General features: G+C 39.6%; 1 protein-coding gene and 2 pseudogenes across 6 annotated transcripts in view; all 3 read right to left on the reverse strand.

Annotated features, from left to right (window-relative positions):
• vash2 (vasohibin 2) overlaps positions 1-5,420 on the reverse strand; it is a 37,164-nt gene extending 31,744 nt beyond the window's left edge. The window contains exons 1-2 of one of the 5 annotated variants that reach the window (XM_085381993.1): positions 5,230-5,420; positions 3,722-3,999 (exon numbers count right to left, since the gene is read on the reverse strand). In XM_085381993.1, coding sequence (XP_085238119.1) covers positions 3,722-3,999; positions 5,230-5,242 — 291 coding nt within the window. In that variant the 5' untranslated portion in view covers positions 5,243-5,420. Of the gene's footprint in view, positions 1-3,721; positions 4,160-4,682; positions 4,893-5,229 lie in introns of those variants that run through there. The other 4 variants (XM_085381989.1, XM_085381992.1, XM_085381991.1 and 1 more) reach the window with 4 other exon arrangements.
• Positions 5,421-6,654: 1,234 nt separating this feature from the next.
• Positions 6,655-10,842, reverse strand: LOC146652715 (cytochrome P450 2K1-like; annotated as a pseudogene). The gene is made up of 9 exons (XR_014907469.1): positions 10,593-10,842; positions 10,302-10,464; positions 10,043-10,192; positions 9,786-9,946; positions 9,508-9,687; positions 9,201-9,325; positions 7,940-8,124; positions 7,576-7,717; positions 6,655-7,495 (listed from the first exon to the last, which is right to left on the reverse strand). The product of XR_014907469.1 is annotated as a cytochrome P450 2K1-like (transcript).
• Positions 10,843-12,230: 1,388 nt separating this feature from the next.
• On the reverse strand, positions 12,231-15,076 carry LOC146652716 (cytochrome P450 2K1-like; annotated as a pseudogene).
• Positions 15,077-15,389: the final 313 nt, after the last annotated feature.

The following is a 15,389-nucleotide window of genomic DNA, read 5'->3' on the forward strand; positions in this document are numbered from 1 at the left end:
ACCTGCGGACCACTTATGTGCAGCCCTGGTTATTTAGCTCATCATATTGCAGCCACAGAAATTCTTTTGTCCATGAAACCATAAAGCTGCACTTTCTTTTTGCCTTATAGTCTGATTTGTCATAACTTCTCCGTTTTGTGGTAAGCTTTTCTTTGGCTGTCACTTCTTCACCCTGACCTGTCTTATTTGGCTCAGCAGAACTGAAATGCTTTTACACACGCACTCACATAAGCTCAGCGATTCTCTGCGCGATCAACCTCTCACATGTTTAAGCTTGCTGCGGGAGATTTCACTTGTCATGTTTGCATAGTAAGCTAACGATTAATAAGACGATGTCAGAGGAATTGGTGCACAAATTATCATCACTCACAGATCAGTGCTGTCGCTCTCTATACACAGTTCGCACGATTGCAAAGTGAAAGCAAAAAAACAAGCGCAAATTCAAACGCGACTTCAATATGTCACATATTGACAGTGGCTCACCGATGCCAATGACATAATTACCCAGCTACATTTCTGAAAGAATGCAAAAGCATTGACATATATTTTTCCTACAATAGCCCGACGGGCAGGGAAGAGATAGATTTTGGTAGCCCGACTGAAAAAATCTCTAGCCCCGGGACGTCGGGCTAGCGATATTGCAAGCCCTGTATCTGATTGAGGAATCACTCATCTTTGGAAAAGAGAGTTTATTACAGAGAAATGTCTCTTTCCAAAATAAAAGCTATACTATCCGCTTCTTCTGGGCTATATTCTCAGCAGCATATTAAACATATAAAGAGAATCATGTGCTAACAGCTGTCTAAATGACTCAGCTAAAGTTAGTAGCAAGCTTGCTTTTTTTTGTCTGCTTCCACTTGTCTTTGCACTAGGATGATGTCGGCGTAAATGTGCAGTCATATTCGTTGTGTTCCCACTAGTGCTTTCAGGTTAATCTCGTTGAAATGACCTTAACGCCACAACACGGCAAATCTCCGTTAACGAGCTACCGCCGATCGCTCCGTGCATGGGGCTAGACGGCCAACACGTTAACGAGCTAACTGCGCTAACACACTAGTTCACACCAATGTAATTGAGCATTGCATGGCACATCCAACATACTGTTTTACTTTAGTCCATGACTCGCTTACCTTCAGGGTCATATGTCACATGAAAACCAAAATAATTCCAAACGCCAGATCTGAATGAGGTTCAATTTGCCTGTTGCAAGGAGAGCTTAACTTCTGTCTCGCTAGCTTGCCCTGCGCTCTTCCTTCTGACAATGCTGTCTGTGTTGAACGCTCAGTGGATCTGCGCTGGACAGTGCAGCCTAGGCGGAGTAGTCGAACACAGATTCACTGAGCGCTCAACACAGACAGCATCGTCAGAAGGAAAATTGATAAAATAAATTACAAATGTTGTATTGTTCGATACATATGCGTACCGAACCGAAAGCACTGTATCGAACGGTTCAATATCGATACAAATATCGTTGCACCCCTAATATATATATATATATATATATATATATATATATATATATATATATATATATATATATATATATATATATATACACACATAAATAAAAATTCCCCACTTGCCCCTGGGGGCGGTCAATCCTTCAAGCTCAGGTCCTCTACCAGAGGGCTGGGAGCTTGTGGGTCCTGCGCAGTATCTTAGCTGTTCCTAGGACTGCGCTCTTCTGGACAGAGATCTCCGCTGTTGTTCCCGGGATCTGCTGGAGCCACTCTCCTAGCTTGGGAGTCATTGCACCTAGTGCTCCGATTACCACTGGGACCACCGACACCTTCACCCTCCACATCCTCTCGAGCTCTTCTCTGAGCCCTTGGTATTTCTCGAGCTTCTCGTGTTCCTTCTTCCTGATGTTGCTGTCATTCGGAACCGCTGCTTGGGTCTTAATGCCACTATAAGCATACCCTATTATTGTTATCGAAACAGTCTTCTAACAAACAAACAGGTTATGATAATAAGCCTGTGTGTGTGTGTGTGTGTGTGTGTGTGTGTGTGTGTGTGTGTGTGTGTGTGTGTGTGTGTGTGTGTGTGTGTGTGTGTGTGTGTGTGTGTGTGTACGCGTTTCAGAAGTGACACCGAGTCCCACTCAATGTGACAAATCCAAAATGCAGAACTAATTTCAACTGACAGGTATGATGGCTCAATTTAGCACTACTGTTGTCATGGTAATGCCATGCATTTGTCTGTGTGTACACCTGAGAGTGTGCATCCGAGAAACAACAGACTGTGAAAACAGGCTGACATCAACACCTAAGGCGACCATTATGCCAACGACTTGGAGATACACTATCTGACGCCCCGACTAACATTATAAAAACATAAATTCCTCATTAAAGTTGGAACAGTCACAGCAACAGGAAGGATAACACAGCTAGATAACAGTATTTTTTATAATGCAGTGACTCAGATACATGTATTTATTTAAAAAAAATTTCTTTGCAATGTTAACAAATGATCCATACAAGTGTAGATTCATCTAACTGCAACAATTAGTCAATTAAATGTAGTCAACTTTAATCACTGAATCTGTGAATAACAGTTTATACTCAGTGATGTGCCTGGTTATAGATAGGATATGTGAGAATTAAAATGTGTTTTAGCTAATCAGACGTGAGGATTTCATGTCATACAAGACAGAAAGTGAAAAACAATTAAAAAGCTTCACTTTGATTCATTAAGGAAATACCAAGCATACTAATCAATAATAAAAATGACGAGTAAGTGCATTGCAAGATAGGATATAATATAGAATATATACTATATATAATGCTTTTAAAATCCATCTGTTCGTTCAAAAAGCTCTTGATGATTTAATATATCTTGTGGCAGCTAAGTATGTTATGTAAGGACAGAGTTATGTCCCAACATGGCTATTCCACATACCCATCTCTAACCCAGGCAATCATATAGTCCCTACAAACTAGACAGCCTAGTACATTCAGCACATTCAGAAGATCTTTGAATTTCTTTGAGATGAGAAGATTCAAGGAACCTCAGAGGGCTCAGTGAAACCCTTCACAAAAAGTCCATTAACAGTGAAGAAAACCTTGGTGCACATCTAACTGTCATATTTTTACTACTACACACAGTGATGTCATTTGAAAAGCCCTCTGGCTCAACTGAGAAATATTACGCTATGGTGTTATGAGAAAGAAGGAAAATTAGCAGGAAAATTAGACAAAATAGTTCAACTGTCTTGTGCTATGCCAACCAGGTTTTCTTTTGCAACCCGGTTTATGCTGGAGTCTATCATAGTTGCTTCAGGCAAAAGAAAAACTGGGGTGCAGTGAACACCAAAATGCTGCCATAAACTCCATCTAAATGTAATGAAATAATAAAAAACTAGAGTCCATAAAGCACTAGGATCACACCTGTCTCAGAGCAAGTTACTTCTCAAATCATGATCAAACTTGGCCTTCATTTTGATGTAAGATGCATATCTGAACCCTTTCGTGTTGAAAGGCAGACATACAAACACCTGCTTTTGTAGGACATGCACACACACAAGGTAAAAACAATTCCAACCTTACTACTGTGGTGAGTAAAAATGGCATGCACTTCTGTAACACATAAACGATAGTAACAAATCAAAACAAACCAACAGATGTCTAAGCATAACATCTAGTTTAATTAATAAAGACATTTGTTGCAGTAGAGAATTTAAAAGCACTGAGAGATGGCCCAGTCCCTTGGCCAGCTGGCTTACCTTGGGAAGGTATGTAGCATTTTGTATCCTGTCCACCATCTCCTGTCCGTCAGGGTGCACGGCCGCCACATGGGACCACATCCTCTCCCAGGTGACACTCTCGATAGGAAAACCAGATCGATTAACGTAGAAAAGAACCCCTCCATCCTTCTCCTCTTCCTCCTCGGGGGATCTCGAGCTGTTCTTTGGGGGAGACAAAGAGGAGGACTCCTGGGTGCTGCAGCGGAGGAGACAGTGCGAGCTGGTGCTCTTGGACCGGCCATGCCTGCTCAGCTTGGCTGTAGAGGTGCCAGTCCGGTTTGGGGAGTTGGGTCCAGTCATTGGCCCCAGGAAGAAGTAGAGGAGGAGGAGGAAAAGTTAGGGCAGGCAATCTTCCTCCAGCTACAAGAGCTTCTTTTTGTTAGTGAGCAGTGCAAAGCACATGTTGATCTTCAAGGTCTAACGTGGTAATGGGGGAAAAAAAGGAAAAAGAAAACGCATTAACTCAACTATGCTTTTTAAAACGACAGTACATGTACATGACTGCCCAGCAAGGATCACTACAAAAAGTGTTTGTATAACACAGTGGGGATTTTTTCAGGTACTTTCCACTGAATTGTTACAAAAAAAAAAATCAACGTTATCCGTATTTAAGAAAAGGGGTGATTGTGATAAAGAAGCCAAAAATGCAGCAACAGTCGACAATAAATGTACCAAAAACAATATATGCATAAATAATAACTTCTGATTCCAGAGTAGCTCAACAGCTGATAAAAAAAACCCTCCGAGCATTAAAAATCAACATTAGCAGTCATATAAACTCATGAGTATGAAATACACAGTATTTATTTTGCAACGACACAATATAGCAATCTGCGGAATGAATTGATTAAATCTCACTAAAGTGTAACTTAACAGAGCAAAGGCAACTTAATGTCGACTTAAGTTTTTCTTTTGATTGAATCAGCTGAAATATCCCAACCGTTATCATCCTGACCGTATCGTGTTTTCCAGGAAGGCTTCTATTTCACATAAACAATCGGACTCCCGGTTGAAAAGGCATTAGATCTGAAAATCAGTCACCAAGGCGAGGTGTGTTCCATTCATAACAAAGCGGCGTTGTCCACCACAGGCTTTAAAGTCTTGTTTTGGTTCAAGGCTTTGTAACTTCACCTCTTCTGCTATATGTCAAGCTAGCACAAGCTAACATTTGCTAAGAAGGAATTAGAGCGCGATTCCTTTCAAAATAAAACCAGTACTTTGGTCAATCGTTCATAACAACTGATTACTGCGAATCACCAGAGAACACTCACAACTCCATCATTTGCTTGCCTGTAAGGCTTCTAAAACGTGTTAAAAGTAATTACGCACAGAACCGTAACGAAACAAATCATTTGTCTGTGGATATGTTTTTATTTTGATAGCGCCGTCCAGGAAGTTCCCCTCTACTGTTTTTGCTAGCTTTGCCGCTGTATCTCGGAACACTGCGGGGGCCGTTGCCTCCCACCACCACAATACGGGGAAATTACCTCGTCTCTGCATTTCTCTCTGTCAGCAGCCTGCAAGGAGCCTCGATATCAGCTACCTCCTCAGAAAATCCAATTTCATGGTGATAAAAACGCTTCTTTCCCCTCTCATGTGATTAAATCATTGGGGATAAAACGGTCCTACTAGCGGCCACTGTTCTCCCGTATCTGTCCGTTGCTCGTATCCCCTACGGTTGCCACTGCTCAACAGCTTCTCATTGGTCGAGCTAACAAAGAGAGGCGGGTCAGAGAGTATTCGCTACCTTTTTTGGATCGGGTGGTGCCCTCTGATTGGTTAATTTTGATGGACGAAGAGGTCAACAAGTGATAGATCTGCAACAAATTGGATTTTCTTCCACTTGTTATAACTGTTGATTTGGAATATATTGTTTTAGGGGCTGGACGCTTTTTCTTAGTAAGAATGAGTTTAAATACATTGGAAGAAACCTAAGCAAATAGATAGACTACAGTCAAATTATTCTAATGGCATAAATTTATAACCACACACATCCCATAATATAGAGTTATCAGTTTTATTGTGATTTCCAACTGTCAATAATGAATGCATTTTTTTAAATAACAAAAAAAAAAATTATTATTATTTTTTACTGATGTTACAATTATATGTGAAACATACTAGAAACAAAGTAGACACGTGAAAACCTCCCACCTAGCATTAGATGTGTGGCACAATAATATACAGGACCTGTTGGGGTTTTTTTAAATAAAAATTGTCATATTATGTGTGATATTTTTGTGGCACTCGACGCAGCAATATGAATAATGGGCTGCTACATTTGCAGTAGTAACGTAACTTGACTTAGAACTCCACCTTATGGACAAATTGTTTGTTACAGCACACAAACAATTTGGCACACCTTAGTCGTTTTCTCTTTTATAAGAATGGCTTCTTGACAACCACCTTCCACTGACAGCACGTCTGATGCCACTTCAGCAAACACCAGATGAATGAACTGAAGGTCTAGATCCATCTCTCTGCACTATTGCTAAGGAGCACTTTTGACAAGACAAGAAAGTGTTGCTTTTTGGAAGCAAAATATACAGAAATCAGAGGTGGCTCAAGACTTCTGCACAGTACTATATGGATGTCGCCTCCCATATAGTACTGACTCCCTAAACATGATGGATTGTAGAATAGTGTAAAATTATTCCACACCTATTTGGCTTGATTTACTCATAAAAAGACTCCATTTTGACATATAAGGAAAATCATCAGAGGGCCAGTAGCATTACAGTTACATTAAAGATTAAATGGGAAACAGGTCTGTATGAAAGTTCTTTGTGTTTTATATTCCAGCTGGTCAAACATAGACACTTAGAAGACTTGCTGAGAAGACTGGTGGAGTGAGGAAGGAAATGATGTGTGAGGTGTATTCATTTTAATATTTCAACTTTATTGTGGAGAAAATGAAGAAAATATTAAGTCTTCATGAACAAGAGAGAGATTAACATGTGCTTGTGCAACATTTTTAAGTTACAGTGAACATGTTGAGCAAAACAATCAACCAACTTATGAAAAAACTCATTGGAGACTCCATTTCCAGGAGAAAATGCTCACTTAGGCTATGTTCAAACTGCAGGTCTTAATGCTCAATACCGATTTTTTGATCAAATCTGATTTTTTTTTGTCTGCTTGTTCACACTACAAATAAAATGTGACAGCAAACGCGCTCTAGTGTGAACCCTCAAAGCGGCCCACATGCGCATACGAAAGTGACCCAGGTCGGATTTGAAAATATCAGATTTGTGCTGTTCAAACTGTCATACCATGATCGTATATGGGTTGCATAGGGTCAAAAAAGTCGCATTTGATGCACTTTCGCCTGCAATGTGAACGTAGCCTTAGATTCATGTGATGGAGCTGTACAAAAAGCTTAAATTTAAAGGATCGATATCAAACCTATGGCCCAGAGGTCAGTTCTGGCTTTGCAAACTCTTAAATTTCCAAAGAAGCCTTTACCTAATCCATTTTTTTCCCAGAATCTATTACGATTACTTGTACGTCATGAAATAATAACGTGATTCAGAGAAGACTGGTTCAGCGTTCAAATACAGTTTCCTTACATACGGGAAATAGCTCATAGTTTATGAGGCAAAGGGCTGAGAGTAAAACCCACAGCTGGAGTCAGATCTAATTCATCCTCTGAAACCCCAGGTGCAGGGGTGAAACGAAAATGCTGAAGGAGAGTGGTGAAGAAGAGGAAGAGCTCCATCCTGGCCAGACTCTCTCCGAGGCAAATCCTGCGACCTGTAAGAGACAATTGAAGAATAACTTCAGCTGTCCTGTCAGCAGATGTAACCTAAACAGAGATGGCTGAGCTCACAAACCTGCAGAAAATGGAATGAAGGCATCTCGCTTAGCAAACTTTTTCTCGTTGTCCAGGAAGTGAGCAGGATAAAAGCTGTGTGGTCTCTCCCACTCCTTGGGATCATGCAGGACAGATGTCAAGAGAGGAAACACCGTGGTTCCCTGCACAAATTACAATACACAGGCTGCTAAAACCTTTCCCCACCTTGTATTTACATGTATTTTATCTGCATTTATGTTTTCCTACCTGCACTACCAAACCATCACCCTTTACACATAATTATCATAAAGAAACAATCCACAATGCAGTTATATTTTGTTGCACTTGATGGCTTAGTGCAGGCCAGGTTTTTTAAAAGCGGTAGGTGTGTTATGCAGTCTTACCTTCTTGATAGAGTGACCCTGAAAAATGATGTCTTCGGTGGTTTTGTGAGGAATTCCAGTGGGAACAATGCTGCTCAGTCTCTGTATCTCATGGATGACGGCGTCAGTGAAGGGCAGGCTTTTCCTGTCTGCAACCTGCACCTGTCGGTCTCCTATGACTCTCGTCAGCTCCTCCTGGACCTCATCTGGTGTATAAAAGTAACAATAATTAAATTTCATCCCTATTAGAATCACTCAAACACTCCATTTTACAGTATTTTCACAGAAATCTATGCAATCTTGTAAAAAAAATTAAGTGCACGCCAGTTGAAGTAATAGTTCTTTTTAAATTATTTTATCAGTCTCTCACATTGGTGTAGAGAAATTCTGGCCCACTCTTCTTTACAGTGCTGCTTTAGTTCATTGAGGTTTGCAGACATTCAGTCAGGCATGGCTCTGTTAATGTCTTGTCACAGCATTTCATTTGAGTTTATGTCTGGACTTCGACTGGGCCATTGCAGCACCTTGATTGTTATCTTTTTCAGCCATTCTTTTGGAGAGCCCAGTTTAGGCCAATCTGGGACAGATCCTCTGACATTTGCTATAAAATACTTATGATCATTACAGAGTTACCCAAGGTACCCAAGTCCTGTGACTGGAAAAATCAACTGCAAATCATCACTCCTTTAGCACTGTGTGTGAGTTTGTCTGAGGTGTTTGTGCTGACATACTGTGTTGGATTTGTGCTTGATGTGGTACTTTTGCATTATGATAAAACATTTCTAGTTTTGTCTTGTCAGTCAACAGGATGTTGTCTCAGAAGTCTATGCTTTCTTTTGGCAACTATTTTAAACAAGCCGTACCTGTTCTGACTTTTTTTAATTGTAGAACTGCAGAATTGTACTAGAATAAACTGGTTTTTAATTTGGGGTGCATTTACTGGAACTTCCACTCCAGGGAAGAATGAAGCCCTCAGGTGTGTGTTAGTCCACACCTGAAGGCTTCAGTCTAACAAACTATAAAAAATCTGTCTTCATTCAGTTGCTCACACTTGCTAAAGATCAACTAATCGTGCTTTTGATTAGCACCTTATTGATTGGCTGCTACTCCTAAATCCCATGAAGGGAATAATTTGTGTTTCACAGGACTAAAAATAGAGTACTTTGAAAACGTGATTTTTCACACGGCTATAAATGAAGGTGACATTATTTATTTGATTTTGTTTTTGTGACAGTGATTTGATTTCATTAGCACATTGAAGTTAAATTTTTAGGCTCCTCACCCTGAATCTTTGGATATTTGGCCATAAGCAGAAGTCCCCATCTCAGTGTAGTTGATGTTGTCTCAGTTCATTACTGTCATCAAAAGGTTATCATCATGGAAATGACTGTTGGTAATCCCAGATTCCTTCAGACATGCAACAATAAAATGCCAGTAAATCTAATTCCCTTAAAACTGACAAAATGTGTACTTTGTTCTTACTAGGACACAGCATATTTGTTTAGTTAAGCAGGAATGTGCACAGCTTCACCCTGAGCTTCAGTTAATAATTTCAGACTACAAACTTGACAAGTGACAGAGATGCCAACCTCCAGAGTTTGCTTGCGGAGCAGAAAGGCATCCACAAAGCCTCTGCACATCTGTGGGTTCAGAGTCTCTTTTAAATGACTGAAGATGCCAAGGTTTTGTTTGCTACTGGTAGCAGACATTTCGAGCAGTTCCTTCCTGGCACCAATCCAACTCAACAGCGCTGGACACATGTTGTACATCTGTCAAAAATTATATAACCACCAGTAACTAGAATAATATTTTGTTATTTGCAACAACTGATGCTTTATGTGCTTATGAAAGTAACTATAGAAATTACCTGTACTGAAGGAGAACCCAAAAGTTTAGCACCTCTGCTCATTCGATCTACCAGAGATGTAAACTCTGGATCATTATATTCAAATCTGCTTCCATAGACAATGGAGCAGATAATATTAGAGACTGCATATGATAATCTTTGGTTTGTATCAAAAGCTTCTCCTGTGACAAGACAAGTGAAAGGAGTGAAAAACAAATAACAGTCAAATTAATCTTCATCAACCTTCATTAATTTTTTTTAACATAAACAAATCTTACCTTTGAATTTCTTAAAAACCTCAATGAGGTATTGACATTCTTCAATTATTTTGTCCTCACATGCTCTCTTGCCCATCCCAAAGTCTCTCAGGTTAGTCAGTGCAAAGCGCCTCATTTCCTTCCATGAATCACCGTTGGACCACACAACCCCTGTAATGAAGTGTGTATAGAGTTTAAATAACAATAATTTAAGACACATAATGTGGTTATGCCCATTTTTTTATTTTATTTATTTATTTATTTATTTATTTATTTTTACCATTTCCATGGTTCATTTGATGCACAATTAGAATTGGATCTCTGTCTCCAAACACTTCATCATAGTCAACAAGTGCCTCCTTCACTGTCTTGTATCCTGCCAGCACCACCACTTTTTGGGGTCCAAGATAGACAGTAAAGACTGATCCATATTTCTTGGACAGCTAAGAAGGGCAGAATATGTTGATATTTTGACACACATTAGAGAGACCCTGGAAGTTGTAAGAGCTGCATGGAAAGCTGAATTTATAAGTCAGCCTAAAAGAAAAGCAGCCCAATAGCTTTACCTCACCTCCAATAATGTTTTGTAGGGTCTTTTCAGGTTCATCTGAAGCAAGTTCCCAAACAAGGGAAGTGGTCTGGGTCCTGGGGGATCCTGGGTACTAAAGCTAGCAGAGGAGATTAAATAGATGAGCAGGAGGACCGTCAGAGCCCCCAACAAGAAGGTAGAACTGAAGGCCTGAAGAAAAACATTTAATATCCCCATGGTTTTCAAGTAAAATATACACTCTGTTACTTGCACTGAAAACTCAGTGACTGTGAAAGACACTGCACAGGGATAAACAGTGCAAACAGTGTTCTGTGGTTATGAATGAGTAAATGATTAATGTTGCAGTTAGTACTTTGGTCTGTGTCAATATTATATTTTCAGGATGAAAAAAAAATAAAATAAATAAAACACGTATAAATGTGTGTACCTGATATCAACACAGTTATTTGTGTAAACACTTTAAAGTGCAGCATTTTTTTTACTATATTTTAACATTATTTGAAACTGAAGCTCATTTTTTTGTATTGACTTTTAGAGTTGAATATATGATAAATGTAAAGAGCATTTATATTTTATGCTTTTCTATAAGACTTCCAAACCGGAAGTATGTCATAAATCAGAAAGTACGGTAAATAACTTTTTATCCAACCTAGCTGAGTGTAGGATAAAACGGGTAACCAAGCAGTTTTGGCCAAAGTGACTGGGTAGCAAAGCAGGTTTCCTAACAACAAGGGCAGCAGGTAAATAAAGTGGCAATATCTAAGAGAAGCAATAAGGTTGGAGAAACCTGCATTCAGCTAAGACTGAAGAAGTCACTTGGATGAAATGCTTCTCCCGCTGAAAAAACTACGTCAAGATGAACTGAATACACTTTAATTATGGGTGACTTAGACAGCTACAAGTGATGGTCATTAGTTTTTCTTATCACTAAATGAAAAAGTGAAGCGGACAGATAGAAAATGGCCCAAAGAGTCTGGTAACCATCAATTAGCCCCCCAAAATTATGAAAAAACAATTCATCTATACAAATAAACATTGATATATATTTCAGTTCCTTTCAGACATTCTTCTTCTCTCTAAAGAGGTCACATGGAAGACCAACAATGTAACAATAATGTGTTGTCAACCCATCTGTAAACTTCTCCAACCACCAGGGGGCGTGGCATGGCGGTACTTACTAAGAAAACTGAGAGTGTCTTCTTTCTTGAGGGGCAGTAATAAGCACGACATGCACTGATGCAGCATTTGATCTTTATTGTGGAGGAAAATGTTTAACATCTTACATCTTTATGAGCAAGCGAGAGAGCGATACATGGCAGGTGTAGCATTTTTAAGTAATCAAAACATTCTGCCTTTATTGTCAGTGAAAACTTTGAAGCCAACAGGCAATCTTTACCTACATGAGATGGGGCTAATAAAATCACCTTGAAACTAAAGGAACAATTGAACTAAACATTTTGTAAATCATGTCAGTGAGCCTGAAATTGTTGCCATGATGCCAGGTCTCTCTTGGAAATTAGATTTTTAATCTCAATGAGATTTTTTTTACCTGGATAAATAAAGGACTAATAATAATTAAGGACACAAGAAAATATTCTGCTAAAAATTGACTGGAGCCGTTTCACAGGACAACAAAAGCTTATAAAGACCATCTCTTCCTCACATTTGGGAAACAGCACATAATTTGTGAATCGAAGGGCTGAGAGTAATGCTCACAATTGGAGTCAGATCTAATTCATCCTCTGAAACTCCAGGTGCAGGAGTGAAACGAAAACGCTGCAGGAGGGTGGTGAAGAAGAGGAAGAGCTCCATCCTGGCCAGACTCTCTCCGAGGCAAATCCTGCGACCTGCAAGAGATGAATAATAATCAACTGTCCTGTGATGAGATGTACCTCAGTGGTAATGGCTGAGCTCACAAACCTGCAGAAAATGGAATGAAGGCATCTCGCTTGACAAACTTTTTCTCTTTGTCCAAGAAATGAGCAGGATAAAAGCTGTGAGGCCTCTCCCACTCACTTGGATCATGCAGGACAGATGTCAAGAGAGGAAACACTGTGGTTCCCTGCAGATAACAGCTGATTTCAGAGATGCACAAAGTACAAAACGTACTAAGACAACACATAAAAACAGCACATACTTTTGATTTGGATTCAGTTTCAAACTTTCCCGTATTCCTGTGATTGCCCGTCCAAGATGGCATCAAGCTTCTGTTTTGTGCACTCAGTAAACTGATAACAACTGTTCCCACTCATGCTTACTCTTTGTGTCTGCACTTAGGTTTTTTGTAGCTTTAGAACTTTGGCACCTCAACTCAAAGTTAATGCAGGACGATCCAGGATGTAGTTACATTATCTCAAAACATGGCTTGATGCCGAGCAGATTCGAATAGATAACAATTAGTCTAACCTTCTCAATAAAGTGACCCTGAAAAGTGATGTCTCGGGTGGTTTTGTGAGGAAGTGCAGTGGGGACGATGCTGCTCAGTCTCTGTATCTCATGGATGACGGCGTCAGTGAAGGGAAGGTTTTTCCTGTCAGCAACCTGCACCTGTCGATCTCCTATGACCCTCCTCAGCTCTTCCTGGACCTCATCTAGAGTATAAAAGTAACAGTAATTGAATTTCATCCCTATTAGAATCCTCTGGAGTCTAAACGAGAACAGTGGACACATTACACTTGTGTTACACTGACAATAACACTCCAGTATATTTGATAAATGTATGCTTATTGTGATATTGCTCTTGTGACATGTGTCATGTGATTTCCAGTAAAAGAGTGTATTCAAGTTGTGGATTATTTGAGCTCCTCACCCTGTATCTTCGGATATTTGGCCATTAGCAGAAGTCCCCATCTCAGTGTAGTTGATGTTGTCTCAGTGCCGGCAGCAAACAGATTCATGACTGTTATCAGAAGATTATCATCATGGAAGTGACTGTTGGTAATCCCAGATTCCTGCACATAGACATTTAACAGCAAAGTCACTCAAATCATTCTAATCCCAAAGTTGGATGGGGGTTGCACAGTAGAAAAAGAAGTGTCAAGGCACCGAACAGTAACGAGGATGTAACATACACCAGAAGAATTACAAATGATCAATAGTGTTCGCATACATCTGCTGGGTGATAAAGGTATTAGGATGCAACACAGCTGTTTTATCTTAACCATAGCTGAGCAGGATAAGGCACAGTTTCACCATCAGCTTAAGTTATTTATTCCTGAACACAAAGTTAAAAGATAATAGAAAGTCCAACCTCAAGATTTTCTTTGCGGACCAGAAAGGCGTCTACAAAGCCTCTGCACATCTGTGGGTTCAGAGTCTCTTTTAAACGATGGAAGAAGGCACGGTTTTGCATTTTATTGGCAGCAACCAGTTTGAACCCTTCGTTCCTATCAGCAGTCCACTTCAGGATTGATGGAAACATTTCATACATCTGTGAATCATCAAATATACATCTGTACATAAAATACCATTTTTCATTTACAAAGGTTATTGAGTTGTACCTTGAAAAAATCTGTAACTCCATAAGTGTCACAAAGTAGGAATCAATACCTGTATTGAGGGACTTCCACCGAGTCTGACAAATCTGTTTGTTCGATCTACCAACGATGTAAACTCTGGATCATTATATTCAAATCTGCTGCCATAGACGATGGAGCAGATAATATTAGAGACTGCACAGTTAATTGATTGGGTTGTATCAAACGCTTCTCCTGTAGCAAAACAAACACATACAGTCAGTATAAGTAATTGGACCATTAATTCAATTCAGTTCAAACAAATGTGATAAATTTTTACCTTTAAATTTCTTAAATACTTCAATGAGATGTTGACATTCCTCAATTATTTTGTCCTCACATGCTCTCTTGCCCATTCCAAAGTCTCTCAGTTTAGTCAATGCAAAGCATCTCATTTCTCTCCATGAGTCACCATTGGACCACAGAACTCCTGAGAGTGGTCATATTTTAGTTTGACAGTACCAAAATAGAAAAAAAGCTAAAAGATTTTAAGAAATAATATTATTCCTTTACCATGCTCTTTGGTTAATTCATGTGCAATGTTTGTTGGGCTTCTGTCTCCAAACACATCATCATAGTCAACAAGTGCCTCCTTCACCGTCCTGTATCCTGCCAGAATCACCACTTTGTTTGGACCCAGATAAACCGTGAAGACTGATCCATATTTCTTGGATGACTAAGAAAAACAGAATATGATCATATTTTCACACACATCAAAGAAACCAACGCTAAAAAGCTGCCTGGAGAACTGTATCTGCAGCATAGTTCAATTACTTTCTCACCTCCAGCAATGTTTTGTAAGGTCCTTTCAGGTCCAACTGTAGCAGGTTCCCCAGCACAGGAAGTGGTCTGGGTCCTGGAGGACCCTTTTGTTTTTTTTTGAGAATTGAAGCTTGGAGTGACGATGAAATAGACAAGGAGGATGACTGTCAGTGCCCCTAACAAGAAGGCAGAACTGAGGGAATGGAGAAATACATCTAATATCCCCATGGCTGTGAAACAAACCATTAGGAGACCTTTTACTTTAGAGCCTCAGTGACTCATCATTTTGGATGAAACACGTCAGCACATCACTTTGGCGGCCAAACTGGAAAGCCAGTACAAGGGGGATAGAATAAACATTGGGAAGCTTCAGTAGTAAAGCAGTAAATCATTACTGAGTAAGGCGGTGTTTCGATCAGTGTCTAAACTTTTCATGTGAATCAGAAAAGTAGGGCTTTGCTTTTTAAAATATTCACAAAATGTTTCTAAAAGTTAAAAAATAAATTCTTAGAAACCATCTCCAGATATCTTATCTTCCTCT

Source organism: Rhamphochromis longiceps, linkage group LG15, assembly GCF_057381845.1.
Source record: "Rhamphochromis longiceps isolate RC_006_pf linkage group LG15, R_longiceps_female_GT1.1, whole genome shotgun sequence".
Classification (NCBI taxonomy): Eukaryota; Metazoa; Chordata; class Actinopteri; order Cichliformes; family Cichlidae; genus Rhamphochromis; species Rhamphochromis longiceps.